The sequence below is a fragment of the Carlito syrichta genome, unplaced genomic scaffold (genome assembly GCF_000164805.1).
Source record: "Carlito syrichta isolate Samal-C Ts95f unplaced genomic scaffold, Tarsius_syrichta-2.0.1 Scaffold314997, whole genome shotgun sequence".
NCBI classification, from domain to species: domain Eukaryota; kingdom Metazoa; phylum Chordata; class Mammalia; order Primates; family Tarsiidae; genus Carlito; species Carlito syrichta.
The window spans coordinates 94,269-110,309 of record NW_007259093.1 but is presented as its reverse complement, the minus strand read 5'-3'; the positions used below and the strand labels follow the sequence as shown (position 1 = coordinate 110,309).

Below are 16,041 nucleotides of genomic sequence, written 5' to 3'. Positions count from 1 at the left end.
TATCTTTAGCCTGTCAAGAAAGTAAATGTTTCTGATTGAATTTGATATATTCATTATCCTTTTCAATGTATATGTTATTCACACATGCGATAAACATGCCCTCTACAACAGTTTCATAACTAAGATAAAGGTGACCCAGATGACCAAGAACATACCCCTTCAACATGTCAGCAGAAACTTCCCAGCAGATCAACATGCTAATCACTAGCCTTTGGTTATGAGTCATTTGAACAGTTTCTAATTTACCCAATTATCCTTAAGTAAGCCAATATTGCCTCCACAAGTGAGGGAAAAAGATCAAGACAGAGAAGCAATAGCTAGTGTGTGAACTCCTACAGTCAGTGAGGATCCACCTAATGATTTTAAACAGGAGAGGGAGATGGTCAGTCTTATCATTAATGGGCTATGCAGCCTCCTTATCTTTGTCCTCCATTAAATGTCCTTCTTTCATCTCTTGAATATATTTTGAAATTTGAGCTCACCAGGTAACTAGAAAAATGATACAAACTATAGAGATGTCAAATGCCTTTCAAGTTCCATCTGCCCCATCGACCTGATGCGCCTGCCCTTCCTTCTTTACTGTCACCTAGCAAATTTCTACACATCCGTCACATTTAACCTTTAAATGGCCAAATCAAATCACATGCTTGTACTGAAGTATTTCATCAAAGATATACGCATGCCAGTATATATTTAACATGCCCACCTACAGACTCCCCTTCTGTTTCCTATGATTATTATTGGCCTTGAGATTTCAGAGTTCTGTTTCTTGTAAAGAGTCCTTTGTAGGCCTTACTTTGTGGTCATTCATTCCTGCTTTTCAAGAACTATTCTTTAGGTCTCCCCCTGCCCCACTCACACTTTATCAGTAGAAGCTCCTTCACACATCTATTTTTCTCTTTTTGTTTGCATTTGGGATGTGGTATTCCTTTCACTTGACATTCACTACATGTGATATTTACTCTAGAAGGGCTACTTGTTCTCCTGGTACTGTTGTATTAGGAACACAATTATTACTGCATGTGAAACTGTGAGAAATAAACACCTGCTGTTTATAAGTTAGAAAGAGGGAAAGCAATGAAATACTAATTAAGTTTTTACCTTTTTCTCTTTTCCATTCAAATTCATAGGTTCCAACACCATTGGGAGCTCCTCAAATGGCACCACAACCTATGGTTTATACCCAACGAAGCTTAAGGACTAGCAATTTTGCCACTCTACCCACAGGACATCAGGTATGTTTAGGCTGTTCTTGCTGAGACCCTTTGTAGGCAATCACTGGAGGTAGAATTGGTGTTAGAGTTTTACAACATATCCATCTTTTGTGCACTGTTGGTCTCTCATAGAAAGAAACCTAATCCTAACATTTTCAGCATCACCGAAAAACACAGAACTGCAGGTCTAGTACAGAGCTCTATAAATTTGTGTTAAACTTCAACTCAGTTCATATATCTATTCAGCAATCCCTTTATTCATTTATTTATTTATTTATTCAACAAACCCACTAACTTTGATTAGTACTGGGGAGGCAGCTAACCCAACCTGGAGGTTTTCAGGACGGCTTTCCCAATAACTGATACTTAAGTTGAAAGGTAAGACTTACAAAGAGATAGCCAGTCAATGGAGCAGGGAAAGAATGCTCCAGATACACATGTATCCAGACAATTCAAGAGGGAAGTACAAAGCACCATGGGGACTCAAAGGAGGGAACAATTAATTTAGCAATGGAAGCTTTCTAGGCAGTGAGTACTAACTGATAAAGAGGACTTCAACTTGTGGGTATATAGAGGATAGACGTTTGGCATCACAGGCAGAGAGAATAGGTCGTGCAAAGAAGTAGAAGCAAGCAGTGTTAATGTGCACGAGTGTGCTGAATCATATAGGAGAGTGTCTGTTGCCTTATTGTTTTCTAGAAGACTTTACAGGGCTTCTTCCTTCAGTCTTCAGTTGTGTGTTGAGCCCTCGATTTCTGAATGTGTGTTTTAGGGGGACTGACAAAGCCCCAGGTATTAGATAATGAGAAAAATGACCAGAGTTGTGTATAAAAATATTTGCAATTTATTTTATAACCACAAAGAAAAATATAGAGAAATGATTAAAGCCTTACATATCTATCTTTCCTTCATCAGGCATAATCCATGTAGAGGTACCAAAGCTTCAGATTCAGAATTGAAAAAAGCGATGCTCTTCCAACAGGTTGAACTGAATCACCCACATCTTCCAAGTAAAATAAACAAGTTCCTAAAAACCCGTGTGGCATACAGACGCAATAAATTATTCTTTGGGCTCTTTTCTGACATCTGATCACCGTGTATGTTAGTTCTGGATCCTCTGGTTACCCTCAGGAACCTGCTCAGGGAGGGGGAGGGGCTTGAGGTGGTGGCATTGTGTGACACACCGAGTCTGAGGAGAACAAGCTACTGCTGCTGCCACACTAGTCAGCCCAGTTCAAGGAGGTATGTGTGCCAGTAGGGTCCTCTGAGCACCCTCAGTAGCCATGTAATAGGCCTTACCTCACACCATGTGTTCTCAAGTTGTTTGGCCCCTGTAGGAGCTGCTTCAGACCTAGTCATGACTCTTGTCTAATCCAGAACCACGCCCCTAGGTAAAAGCTCAGGACTCATCCCCTGAAGACTGCCATGGAGTGACAATTCGCCTCCTTCCTGTCCTCATAGAGAGGCTGCTGGCATGGCATTTCTTGGCCAGATCCTCCAACCTCTCTCTAAGCAACAGCAAGCAGAGGGTGATGTCTTGGGTGGGAGTGTGGTCCCTGAGTAGCATATGCTTGCTTTGGCCGGAAGATTTCATCATATATTCTGGTCTCTGCTGGCTTGAAATCTCTTGAAACTGTAATGTGGCCATGCAGTATTATCTTTGAGACATCATCTGTGTCACAAATAAACAGATACTACAGTATGTGAAAGGCGATGACCTTTTTAGAGATTAGCAATTCCAAAATGGAGGCCCTAAGAGTGATGACTTCAAGGTTTCTTGGCACTCATCTCACTTTCTTCTTCTTCTTTTTTTTGATACTGACATGGGACATTTCAGAGCCAAGTTGAAAAGAGTTGGTCATATTTTGGGACTTTCATATTCCAGGGCACTCCAACATATCTACAGAAAACAAATCCAATGAAATGAGCAATATCATAGGTACTAGGTATAGGACCAAGTATTTTATATGTGTAGTTCCATCCAAACCACTTAATAATATGTGCCCAAAGCCCTATTGTTATGCTTATTTTACAACTGAGAAAGCAGACTTACAGTGTTAAAATGACTGGCATAAGATCCCATAGCCAAAAAAAAGTAATCAAGCTGGGACTGCTACCTAAGCTGACTGCAAAGCAGTCTTAAACATTGTACTGGGAAAGCACCATCCCTCCCACCTGTTACCCAGGAAACCTTGTGACTGAGAATTCACCGGGGTTTATACTGAAGGTCTTCATGTAGGAGCCTGATGAATCAGGTCCAAAAGGAGATTCAGAAATGTGGAAGCAGAGTTCGAGCCTTTCTTCATCCATGGTTTTTAATGTGTTTGGAATGGAAGAACTTGGGTGAACATGGGAGCAGAGGAATTTGGAGGGTGCAATTACCCACCTGGGAGCCCAAGATCAGGTTTTCTAAATTTACAATGGCATAATTACAGAAGGAACCAGAAGGATCCAGTGGAATCTAGTGACAACCATGGGATGCAAAATTAGTACAGCTGCCTCGACTCACCAGAGGTCATAGTCAAAATGCAATAGCATTGGAATTGACCTTGGAGACCCTGTATTCCAAACCTCATTTCACATGTGAGAACACTGAATTATATAGACAAAGACAGTTGTCTAATGAGGCACAGCTTGTTAATAGCAGGGCTAAGCTACAACCTAAGTTCTAGGGCCCACTACACTGGCAAACTTGGGAATAAATTCTGGAGACAAAGCAGGGTGATGTCTGGCAGTCCTCAGGGTCATCAGTTTGGGAGGTTAGGTGGTGGGATGGAGATTGCAGAAGGGTTAGTTCCCTGGAACAAAGGGCCTCTCCACATCACCTTGGATAAATAACTTCAGTTCCAGGAAGAAGGAAATCACATTGCCACGTGTCACCTTCTAGGCAAATCCTACCTTTTCTTCTTGAATAATCAGAACAAAAGCACTGAAGATACATTGGGAACAAGCGGTGAAAGTACATGCAGCACAATCAGCAACCCAAGGTAGTGAGTATGAAGGCCCCACTGGGATGTCTACAAATATAAAATGCATGATTCTTGACTTCCCGGGAAACAGGCCCAAGAGGCTGGGCAGGCTTGTCTGCGTGCGGGGATACTATCACTATCAGGTACCCTCCGGGGAGTTCCAAAACTCATCGGGGAAACTGAACTTTCTGTTCTCAGAAGTCAGGGTTAGAAACTGAATCAGAAGGTGGAGCAGAGGCTGCTTCAGAACATCCTGAAATGCTAGGCATCTCTCTGAAAGCTTTGGGCGTTTTCTCAGTGGACTTCCTGGGAGGAGATGACCTTAGTGACCAGGGTTAGGATAAATGAGGCACGTTCCTGCAGCCTCAGGATTTGCAGCTCTTCAGAGTGATTTTGGAGGCTTCTGGAGAGTGGGACAGAACCAGTTACTGCTGGGAATAGATGAAGTTAGAGTTGCTATGGATTCCAGGCTGTACAAGTCAGTTCTTGGTCTTCCAATGTCTAGTAGATGCTAAGGATATCAGTGTCTTCTCCCAGGGGACTCCAACTGTATATCACAACATTTTTTTCCTTCTCTGTGGAGCATATCAGTGTGACATTGCAGGTGATATTCATGGAAGTCACTAAACTCTGGCTTCCCTAAATATGAACCAGTGATGCACTAGAGTTGGTGTGACCAGCTTGTGAGAACTGATTGTTAAGTGCTTTTGGAGAAGGGGTGCAGGTTCGCTTAGCTTTAGTTTCCTGACTGACAACATGAGGACAAAAATTTCCTCCTCGTATTCTATATAAAGACATATATATCTATGTCTGTATGCTTGATTGTACATTCATTATGTCCGGAGACAATTTGGTAATAGCGATTGCCTCTGAGAAGGAAGACTTACTTTTCATTGTATAACTTATGTCCGTGGTAGAATTTGTGCGAGTGGATGAAGCAGTGCTTCACTGGGAAACGCTCCAGTGAAAGAAAGACAGGAAAGAGCCCACAGAATAATTATATGGGGCCTGTATGACACACGTGCTTTCAAAGGGTTGTAGTGGAGGGTGATGCTAGGTAAGTCCATGGGCGTCAAAGTGCATGTAGAGTTTAGACTTTGAAGTTATTAAAACGTTTGAGCTGAGGAGATTCTTCTGATCGAAACGTGGCTTTGGGGAAAGGTAGCTGCGATGGGCGGGGTATTTGTTAGAATCAGGTCAGTGGTTGTACTGCGAAACGGATGCACATTCCCCTTTCATGGACAGGAAGCACAACAGCTGAACCTTCTTGGTCCCTGGTTCACTGGTGTCCGCGAGGGGACTGGGTCGCACCGCAGGCCATTCTAAACGACGCTGCCTGTTTAGGGGTGGAGGTGGGGTCTGCCTTGGACCCAGTTTCCAGGGTTTTAGCCCGGCCCACTCACGAGACCCCCTTTCCCAGGAGTCCTTGTTGGTTTTTCCTGAAGCTCCAGTTTCTCCTCCCCGGCCCTTTCACACTTGTCAGTCAACTGCACGCAGCCAATCAGCACCTAAAGGTTGAGCTACTTTCGGCTAAAGGAGAAGGGGCGTCTTCGCCCTGCACACCAATGAATGTGTAGGGAGAGGCGGGCCTGCAGGTGCGAACGAGCCAATCACAGACCCCCTGTGGCTGGCGGCTCGGGAGGCAGTCGCGCGCTTGTATCCCCAAGATGGCGGCAGCTAGGGACGTTTGTGGCATACGAGAAGTGGCTGCGGGGAATGGGCGGCGGCTCCACCTGGGGATTCCTGAGGCCGTGTTTGTGGTAAGAGGCACGCTGTTCTCTGGCATTTGGCCTGAGGTCGCGCACTGCTCCTTCCTTCCGGGCTCCCGCCCAGGCCTTGACCGTTGGAAGGGACCGAGCTAAAGTTCCAGGGAGGGGGCCCTTGACCCGCTCCCTCCCCGCACCTGGACAGGCTGGGCTCCGCCGGGGCCGCCCGGAGGAAACGCGGCCCGAGAAGGCCTTAAAAAAGAAGTGGGCGCAGGGCGCGAGGGCCGCGGCGCGAGGCCGGGGCGATGGGCTGAGGTGTGGGGCGGGGCGGCCGGAAGGACCGCCCGACTGCGGCCGGTGTGAAGCCCGCGACTCAGCCCAAATGCTGGAGAGGCAGTTAATGGACACTTACAATGGGTAGGCCGAGCCGCTAGCGCTAAGGTGTGAAAATAGGGAATTGCACCTATCCTGTTGAAGAAATGCGGTGGTCTGTTGCTGCGGGGGAGATGACAGAAGAGACTGATGGGAAAGTAGGATGATAAGGGTGAGAGTGTGAAGTCCTTGTGTGTCATTCTGAGGACTTGAGGCTTTTCCTAGGCATCGGGCTGTAATGAGAAGGTCTTTGATTTTAGGTACATCATTCTGACAACTTAGTGGAGAAGGAATTGTTGAAAGGAGGCTGAACCCTCGTGATGGCGTCTTGGTCCTAGGTTAACTAGGGCCGGAGAGGGAATCCAGTCTTTCCAGAGGCCATTCTGGAGGGAGCTGCCTGTTCTAGGGTAGAGTTTTTGTTCTAGAAATAGTATTTGCAGACTACTTGAATAATGAGAGAAAATGTCTAACTATTTTTCAGGCCAGCTTATCTGTCGTTCCTCTTTTAGTTGTACTGACCTATTATAAAATCTTAATGGAATTTTCTCAGCCTTTAAGTTTGTGCCTTTCTTTTGCCTCTGCCTTTTTCCTGATAACCATGTTATTTAGAGAACACTTTATGTTGTATATGTACATTTGCTGATTGAGTTTTGTAATTGTTTTCTTTACTTATTTTGTGTTTTTCTCCTTAGCTGTGCCATTTATATATTAACCATAAATAAGATTTGTTGCGCGTTAGGCACTTTCTTAATTATTTTACAAGACTCTAGGTGGTACTTACTGTTATCGTGTTCATTTTGTAGATGATGAAACTGAGTCACAAAGCCCTTGAGTTACTTGCCTGAGGTTGCACAGAATGTAAGTGAGGTATCCAGGCAATCTGGAGCTCCAGATCCTCTGCTTACCCCTCATGCTCTGTTACTGGAAAGAGAATGAAGTAGTTCTCTTGCTTAGTACCATATCTCCTGGTCCTAGCACGGTACCTGACACATAGTATAAGATAATAACTAGGTGTTTAATTTAATTTCCATACTACTTTACATCTATTCATAGTGCTAAGGAAGGCCTCCGAAATCTAATTTGAGAGAATAAATTTTATCTGAGGACTTTATAAAGTCTTAGATGATTTTTTTCCTGCAATTTTATGGACTCTTTTCCCTAGACCTTAAATTTTCTACTTAATATAATAGCACAAATTTTGCGTAATTATTTTTATGTGTCGAAACCAAAGGAAGTGACATGCTAATTTAGAAAGAATGTTGGCTTCTAAATAGACCAAGTTTGAATCCTGGCTTTGTTTCCTTGTTGCTGTTTAGCTTTGAGCATATTATTTTGCCTCTTTGAGTCTCATTTTCTTTAACTGAAATAGGGATGATAATACTTAGTAGGCATTGAAGAGGTATTAGTGTTCATGATGATAGGAGGCAGTATGTCATATTGGTTAGAAGTCAGACGAGTCCCTTTTCTCAACCTTACTAATGCAATAGTTGGTTTTCTTTCTTTGCTTGAATTGTCCCTTTCACACTCTTGTCCATTTGATGACCTCTTTCTCTTTCAACATTCTCGTTCAGATATTACCTCCCTGTAGTTCTCCCTGACTGCTACCCAGAAATGAAATCCTTGGCACTTTGTGTCCCTATAGCACATTGTGTTGTGAACATAGCTAGTGTTTGTTGAGCACTTGCTAGGTGTCACATACTCTTCTAACCATTAAATTCTAGCTCATTTAATCCCTGGTGAGGAAAAGGAGCTTTTATTTCATTGTTCAGATGAAGAAATTGAGGCAAAGAAAAGTTAAATAATTTCCCTAAACTCAACACAGTAAATAAGTGGTGAAGCCAGGATTCAAACTAGGCACCCCCTTAACCATATCCAGTGCTCCTGTAGTTAATTCTCCTTGCTAGACTCTAGCTCCTAATGTGCTAGAAGCTTGAACTTCTTTCTTGCAGTGGTCCTTCTAGGAAGATGGTATCTCCATTTTACATATAGAACTCAGTCATTGACTCTCAGCCTCACCTTTTAAATTTCATTTACTCTGTGTCTAGCTTGATGGCTTAATAGTTCATCCCTTGCTCTGTTTCTCTTCCTTTTTCTTCTTTGTTTCAGTTAAAATCCTCTCTGGTAGCTAATAAACATGGATAGGAATAATGATGTAGAGATCCCAGAAGCCATAAGATCATTGAAGTTGCTTATAACAAAGAACTAAAGTTCTGTAAAGTATTGCAAAATCTGAAAAAAATTGGAAATCCAAAACACTTCTGGTCTCAAGCATTTTGGATAAGGGTTGTTCAACCTGTACTTTTACTTAAAAACAAAGCTTTGGAGAAAAAGAAAGCGTTTTTCTTTTGTGTTTTAAAATCAAAGTAGTCAAAAAATCACATGAGTGGCATCAGTTCTAAAACTTGTAATGTATTATTTTTGATATTAAAGGAAGATGTAGATTCCTTCATGAAACAACCTGGGAATGAGACTGCAGATACAGTACTAAAGAAGCTGGATGAACAGTACCAGAAGTATAAGTTTATGGAACTCAACCTGGCTCAAAAGAAAAGAAGGTAAGTATAAAATTTGTAAGTTTTAAAAACTGTATATAGCCTGAACTTTTTTTTAAAAAAAATGACATATGATTTACACACAATAAAATGTCCAAATGTCAAATGTTCAGTCCTCCAAGGTGGCTGTACCATATTACACTGCCACCAACAGAGCAGTGTATGAGAGTTCCACTCGTTCCATATCCACCAACACTTGATATTGCCAGTCTAAAGATGGTTTTGAAAACATTATCGAATGCTATTAAAAATCCTTATTCCAAAGCATCTAAGATTGTAAACTCTTAGATGTTTAGTTTATCCTTTTCATTTTGCCAATGAGATAAGACATCCGCAGAGGTTACAACTTTCCCATGATTTCATAACTGATAGGCATAGGACAAAGGTGTCCTTGCTCTCAACTCTTTATTGCCCTATATTATTTTCTATATAGAGAGAATTAAGTCAGTACACTAAAGTAAATATTTATGGGTATCTGCTTTACGTATGTGCCAGCATTCTTCTGTTGGTTAAATATGGAATGCCAACCAGGTGCCAGATACTGTTTTGGGTGAAAAAAGGTCCAGTATCTGCTTTCAACAAGGACACAATCTGCCAGGGGTAATTGATATATGAGGGGGGAATCCCAAAAAACCCAGAATTCATTTATAAAAAATTGTGTATTCTTTGATGCAGTACACCTATTGAGACACTTTTTCCACTGCTCAAAAGTTTTTGAACTTGTCAACTTTGATGCCTTTTAGTGCTTCTGTTGTTTTTGTTTGTTTGTTTCATGTCTTTTACACTGGCAAAACTTTTCCCTTTGAGGGCTTTTTTCGTCTGGGTAAACAGAAAAAGTCACTCGAGGAGAAATCTGGTGAATAGGGAGGGTGGGGCATGAGGTCATGCTGTTTTGGGTCAAAAACTGCTGAATACTCAGTGCGGTATGGTTAGGTGTACTGCTAAATCATGAGATGGGCAAATGTGTTGAAAGAATCTTCAAAAAACATTTCTCTGAAGCTGGACACAGCCTCTCACAACAATGCTAGCTGGTGCACTGATGCTGATGGGTTCCTTGAACACTTATCTAGTGAGGGCAAGGGAAGCCTATATTACAAGGGGTCTGCCCTTTCAAAAAATAATTCCAGTTTTTTGCGGTCCTCTTTGTAAATAAGCACACAAAATAGAGCAGTAGAAGTGCTTTGGTACACAGTAATGAGTTAGACAGGGGAAGGCATGATCTAGAAGGGAGCAAGGAGGTTCAAGGGAAGCTTCTAAGAGGAACAGATGGCTGTGTAGAATTTCAAAGGTTGATTATGAGTTTGGAGGCAGAATAAAGTAAGGAAAGGCAGTGTGGGCATAAGCCACCACTTATGCAAAGGTACAAGAGTACCTTATATATAGTTTCTCATTTGATTTTGGTGACAATTGAGGAAATTTGAGTATTGGCTGACAATGAGATGAGTTGAAAAGTCATTGACAAGGAAGGATGCAGAGTGTTAATGGACAAAAGCAATGTAGAAAACAATATAAACAGCTTGCTCTCATCTTGAGAAAAAAGTATATATGCACAGAAATACCCAGAAAAATCCATACTAAAGGTGTATTAACAATGACAGTTTCTGGGTCATGAGAGTGACATTCTTCTGATTTTTGCTTACCTGTATTCTTAATTTTCTACAACTTACATGTACTGCTTTTTGTGATAGTTTATTACTATTTTACAAAGAAAATAGTTTATTACTATTTTACAAAGAAAATAAAGCCATTAGAATTGAGATCACCTATAGGGAGGTTTTAGAGAAGAAAGAGGCCTTTGTACCATGCCCTGGGAGAGAGGGAAATTTTTGTATCAAAGTCATATTGCTAATTTTAGTACTGGGATATAGTAGGATACTCACTCCAACTTTACATATGCTCTAGGTCTGATTGTGGTATGGGGATAAAAATTACAGTGTATACCTGCAGCCTTCCTAATTAGATGCACTTGAGATACATCCGTGAATAAAACAGACAAAATCCCAGACCTCAGGGTGGTTATAGTGTAGTGGGATCTAAATGGTCTAGACAGTAAACATTCAATTCAGTACAGTCAGTAGGTACACCTAATATGTGCCAGGTATCATCCAAGGGACTTGGGATACATTGGTAAGCAAAACAGATAAAAATTTGTATCCTCATGGAGCTGAAATTCTAGTGAGATAAGTAAATTATATAGTAGGTTAGAAAGTGGTAAATGCTATGCAGGTAGGAAACAAAGTAGATTAAGAGGATGTGGTGCAAAGGGAGGTAGCAACTGCTGAGGATTTTGAGAAGAGGATTGACTGATCTGACTTTTCCCTGGTATTGTATGAATCACCCATGTTGCTGGTTGATAATGCTGTCAAGAAGGCCAGAAGCAAGGAAGTCAATTAGGACACCCTTTCACTAATCTAACCTAGGTAAGGTAGATTGTGGCTTGGACCAAGGTGGTGGCAGTAGAGGTGGCAAGAGTCAGATTCTGAGTCTATTTTGAAGTTGAAACCGGCATGATCTCCTGGTAGATTGGAGGCGAAAATTGAAAGGAAGGCCTGAAAGACGCCTCCCAGATCTGAGTGACTGGAAGGGGGAGAGTTGCCATCATCTGAAGCTGGGGAAGACTGGTGGAGAAGGTTTGAGGGGAAAATCAGGAGTTCAGTCCTGGACACATTTGAGATGCCTTTTGGACATCCAAGTGGAGATGTTAAGTTGGCAGTTAAATATATGAGTCTGAAATTTGGGAGACGTCTGGACTAGAGATAAAAATTTGGGAATCATCAGCATAGAGATAATATTAAAGCCAGAGGGCACTTAGAGATAGTGAATAAGGAAAACTTTCTTGATGAGCTTTACCCATTTTAATAGTGGGTTGGTTGTCTTTTTTTATTTGGAAGAGTTATTTATATTTTGGATATTGGTTCTTTTAGGTTGTATATGTAAGAAAATACTTTTGTAATCTTTTTTCTTTATGATTTACTTTGATAAGTAGCTCTTAATTTAAATATTTTCAGTCAAAATTTCCCTTTATAGTTAGCACTTTTTGTATCTTAAGAAATTCTGTCCTATATTTCATGTTAAAAAAGACAAACTTTGTTTTCTTCTAAAAGTTTCAAAATTTGCTTTCCAAATTGAAGTTCTTAACCCATCAGAAATTTATTTTTATGTATAGTATATGGTAGACTTCCAATATCTTTTTAAAAATGAATATATTATGGACATACTGTTTGACTCAGCACTATTTAATTGTAATGTAGTCTGATTCAGCAGTCTTTTTCCTTAATGGTTAGTGCTTTTTGTATTCTGTTTAAGAAATCTTTGTATGTCCCAAATTCATGAAGATATCCTCCTTTGTTTTCTTCTAAAAGCTTCATTGTTATATCTTTCACATCTATAATCCACGAGTTATTCTATAAAGAGAAATGTCCCCCATATACTATTTTGTAAAAGTGGCTACAAAAAATAAGTTCATTTCTGAAGAGTTTCTTCCCTCACAGAGGTCTTAGCCCTGTGGTTCCCATCACCTCAGAAGCTTTCTGCTGCCTTCCAACAGGGGAGTTGTGTATTTTCTTAGACTGTTGTGAGTGATTAGAGGTGGGAATGCTGGTCTGTTGCCAGCTATTTCATCTTACCCAAAATAAGTAATTGTTTTGGTAACTTTTTAGTCTATTTTGGTAGGTATGTGTGGTAGAGCATTATTATGTCTTGTTGGTGAATATACTCTATATAATAATGCTTGCTGTCTCAAAATCTGTTTTGTTGGATACTTAGCTAGTTCAGCTCTTCTTTTAGCTTTTTCCTGGTGTATCTCTTTCCAATCCCTTTATTTTCAGCGTGTTTATCACTTATATTTAGGGATGTTCTATGTAAACAAAATGGTGTTTGCTTTTAAATCTAGCCCTTTTAGAGAAACTAATTTTTCTTTTTTGGATATTTTCAAAGTCATCCTCTCTTTTGTTGTTAATTGAGTATAATTTGTTTATGTGTGGCTGTCTCCTTACCTTGGTCAATATGTGTCAGTATCTGTTGAGTATTGATGCTTATCTAGTTTGCCTTTATCCATTGAGGATTTTGCTTTTGCCAGAAGTTGTGCATAGGACCACTTGAGCCCAGTTCCATGTTCTTATACTTCATCTCTGAATTCCTACAAATTAGAGACCCAGGCTCAGATCTACAGCTGATAGTGGACCTGTCCTCACTGACACCCCTACCTTTTGCTCATCCTTACTGCTCAACTCGAAGTTTTTTCTGGTTTGTCTTTTTTTTTTCTGGAATTTTTCTCACCCCTATGATATCAGCTATGCAACCAAACAACTTGTGCATGATCTAGTTGTTTTGCAGCAGATAGCTCTATGTAGCTTGAATGCTGATCTTTTTCTTTCTATATATTGTAAATCCTTATAACCTGTCACTTAACTTTACCTTCAAGCTGTTTAAAAGTTCTTTAGAATTTCATGTGAATCTGAATTTTGAGATCTTCTGTCTTTCTTTAATTAGACATTTTGCGATTATCTTTTTTTTAATCATCTGTTAATTTTTTTTTTTTTTTTTTTTTGAGTTGGAGTCTCACTCTGTCACCCAGACTGGAGTGCAGTGGCCGCTTCCGGCCACCGCAGCCTCGACCTGCTGGACTCTGGAGATCCTTCCTCCTCAGCCTTCCGAGTAGCCGGAATTACAGGCATGCGCTACCACGCCCGGCTAATTTTTGATTTATTGTAGAGATGAGGTCTCGCTGCCCCAGGCGGGTCTTGAACCCGCGGGCTCAGGCAATCCACTCACCTCAGCCTCCCAAAGGCGTGGGATTACAGGCTGAGCCACCGAGCCCGGCTCATCTGTTAATTTTTTTCCCTTCTCCTCAGGATTGCTGTTTATGGATGCTGACATTTCTGATTCTGCCTTCTATTTCTCTGTGTTGTTTTCTCTCTTCTTCTATCTTTTGGCAATTAGATGGAGATCTCTGAGTTCTTTACTTCAACCCTAACATTTTTATGCCAAGTTTTTTTGGTTGGTTCTTGTTTACAAGTACTTGTTTCTTTTCATAATACCAATATCCTTTCTTTTCACTTTGAGGTTATTTTAAAATACTTACTGTATAATCTTATCTTTTGGAATTTGTTAATTTTGTTTCATGTGATAGAGGTTATTGAGCTTATTGTCTTTATTTTATGTATTTATGATAGTGATCAGATTATTCTATTCCCTGTCAGTTCAGATTCCCTCAGGGATATCGGCTACTTTGGTCAGTAATACATGTGAAGGTGTGGGTAATTTAAGTCACTCTTAGTGAGTAGAGGTGGGAGGAAAGCCACTGGTGTTATAGTCTAGGGCACAGCCGTCAGACAAATATTAATACTTCTTCACACCAAGTAATTGTGCCTCTGGGGAATTCTTTCTATTCCTCTGCCCTTTGCTGTCTTCGTTGTCATGAAAAGAAAAGGGGGTAGGGAGAGTGAGACTGCTGGGAACCGGGAACCGGTATTTGTTATTCTCAGCTTCCCAGTTTGACCTTCTCCTTGTCACTGGCCAATTCTACCATTTTCTACCCCATAGCAGTGATGGGGAATTTAATGGGATTCCCCAGGACAATTCAGAAGGAAAAAAAAAAGAACATAGCTAGAACATTTTCCTTTAGTGTGTCCTTTCTCACTGCCCTAGCCCCTCCCAGGGTCCAGAGATTTTTATTGTTCTTATAATAACAGACCTAGAACTGACCCAAGTGCCCTTTGACAGGAGAGTAGATAAAGATGTTGTGTCATATTTGTAATGAAATGTCCCACAACAGTAAACATGAATGAACAAATCTTAGGAACCTAACTGAGTTAAAAAAGCAAACCCCAGAAAAATGTATACAGTATGAAACCATTTGAATTAAGCTCAGAAATCAGCAGCACTCAAGAATATTTTGTTTAAGGATACACAGAAATATGGTGAAACTATTTGAAAAAGAAAAAAAGGAACTGTAAACACAGTTTAGGAGAGCTATTGTCTCTTGGAGTAGAGCAGGGTGGGGAGGAGTGTATGACTTGGACATGTGCAGTGTCTGTGGCATGCTGGTTCCTAAGTCAGCTGGGCTGCAGCCAACTGATTTATTAATGTGCTTTATAACATATTACATGTAATGTTTTTACCAAAGTACATCTTAAAAATCATTTATACAACCAAAAAATCTCAATCTGAGCATATCTTAATGTTGTATGCATATTAGATATTTTACAAATGAATGCATCTTTCTGCCATTTACCTGTATGAACATATACAACAATAAACAAACTTGAGAAATCAGTAATATCCATATTGAATTGTAAAGCGTTCACAGAATATTAGCTGTCAAGTTGAGTAAAAAAATGAATGCCAGGTGTTTCTAGATTATCTACGGGACTATGTTATCAAATAGTGACACTCATTTTTTGAAGCAGCAGGCTCATCTAACACATTTTTTGCCAGGTCAGTATGCTAGCCTCCTATGCACATGGTGTGACTTTTTTTATGTGATGCAATACCTCCATTTTCATTCTTGTATTTAATTTTGTTTATATTCTGATCTCTGATAATATTTAGTTACATTTACCCTGAAAGAGCAAGATCTTTGTTTTATATCCTTAGCTTGTTTTGTTACAAATTGCATTGTGGTTTGATAGAGACCCTAGAACTATTTTGCACATTTTTCTTTTTTTCTTTTTCTTTTTTTTTTGAGTTGAAGTCTCACTCTGTCGCCCAGACTGGAGTGCAGTGGCCGCTCCCGGCCACCACAGCCTCAACCTGCTGGACTCTGGCAATCCTTCCACCTCAGCCTTCCGAGTAGCCGGAATTACAGGCATGCGCTACTGAGCCCGGCTGAATTTTTGATTTATTGTAGAGATGAGGTCTCGCTGCCCAGGCGGGTCTCGAACCCATGGGCTCAGGCAGTCCACTCACCTCAGCCTCCCAAAGGCAAGGGATTACACATGCTTCTAATCATCATAAAGAAGAGCTAAACCCCAGTGATAAAAGTATCGTTGTTTTCTTTTTTAAGTGATTTTGAGTGTTTTCAGCCTATTATTTTTATTTCTTATGTCCTTTTCAGGGAGGGTGATTTCACTTGGGAGTCATGTACTAGTAGTTTGCTAGTGGCTATAATATAACTTATTCATTGAGCCTGATCAGTCTCATCATGCCCATCTTTGTTTTCTTAAATTTCTTTTTTTTTTTTTTTTTGAGTTGGAGTCTCACTCTGTCACCAAGACTGGAGTGCACT

At 40.6% G+C, this 16,041-nt stretch overlaps 1 protein-coding gene across 2 annotated transcripts in view; it reads left to right on the top strand.

Moving 5' to 3' along the window:
- Positions 1 to 1,134: 1,134 nt before the first annotated feature.
- The window catches only part of VBP1 (VHL binding protein 1), a 31,610-nt gene continuing 16,703 nt past the window's right edge, over positions 1,135 to 16,041 (top strand). Inside the window, exons 1-2 of one of the 2 annotated variants that reach the window (XM_021706022.1) lie at positions 1,135 to 1,235; positions 8,692 to 8,816. In XM_021706022.1, coding sequence (XP_021561697.1) covers positions 1,158 to 1,235; positions 8,692 to 8,816 — 203 coding nt within the window. In that variant the 5' untranslated portion in view covers positions 1,135 to 1,157. Of the gene's footprint in view, positions 1,236 to 5,791; positions 5,944 to 8,691; positions 8,817 to 16,041 lie in introns of those variants that run through there. The other variant, XM_021706023.1, reaches the window with a different exon arrangement.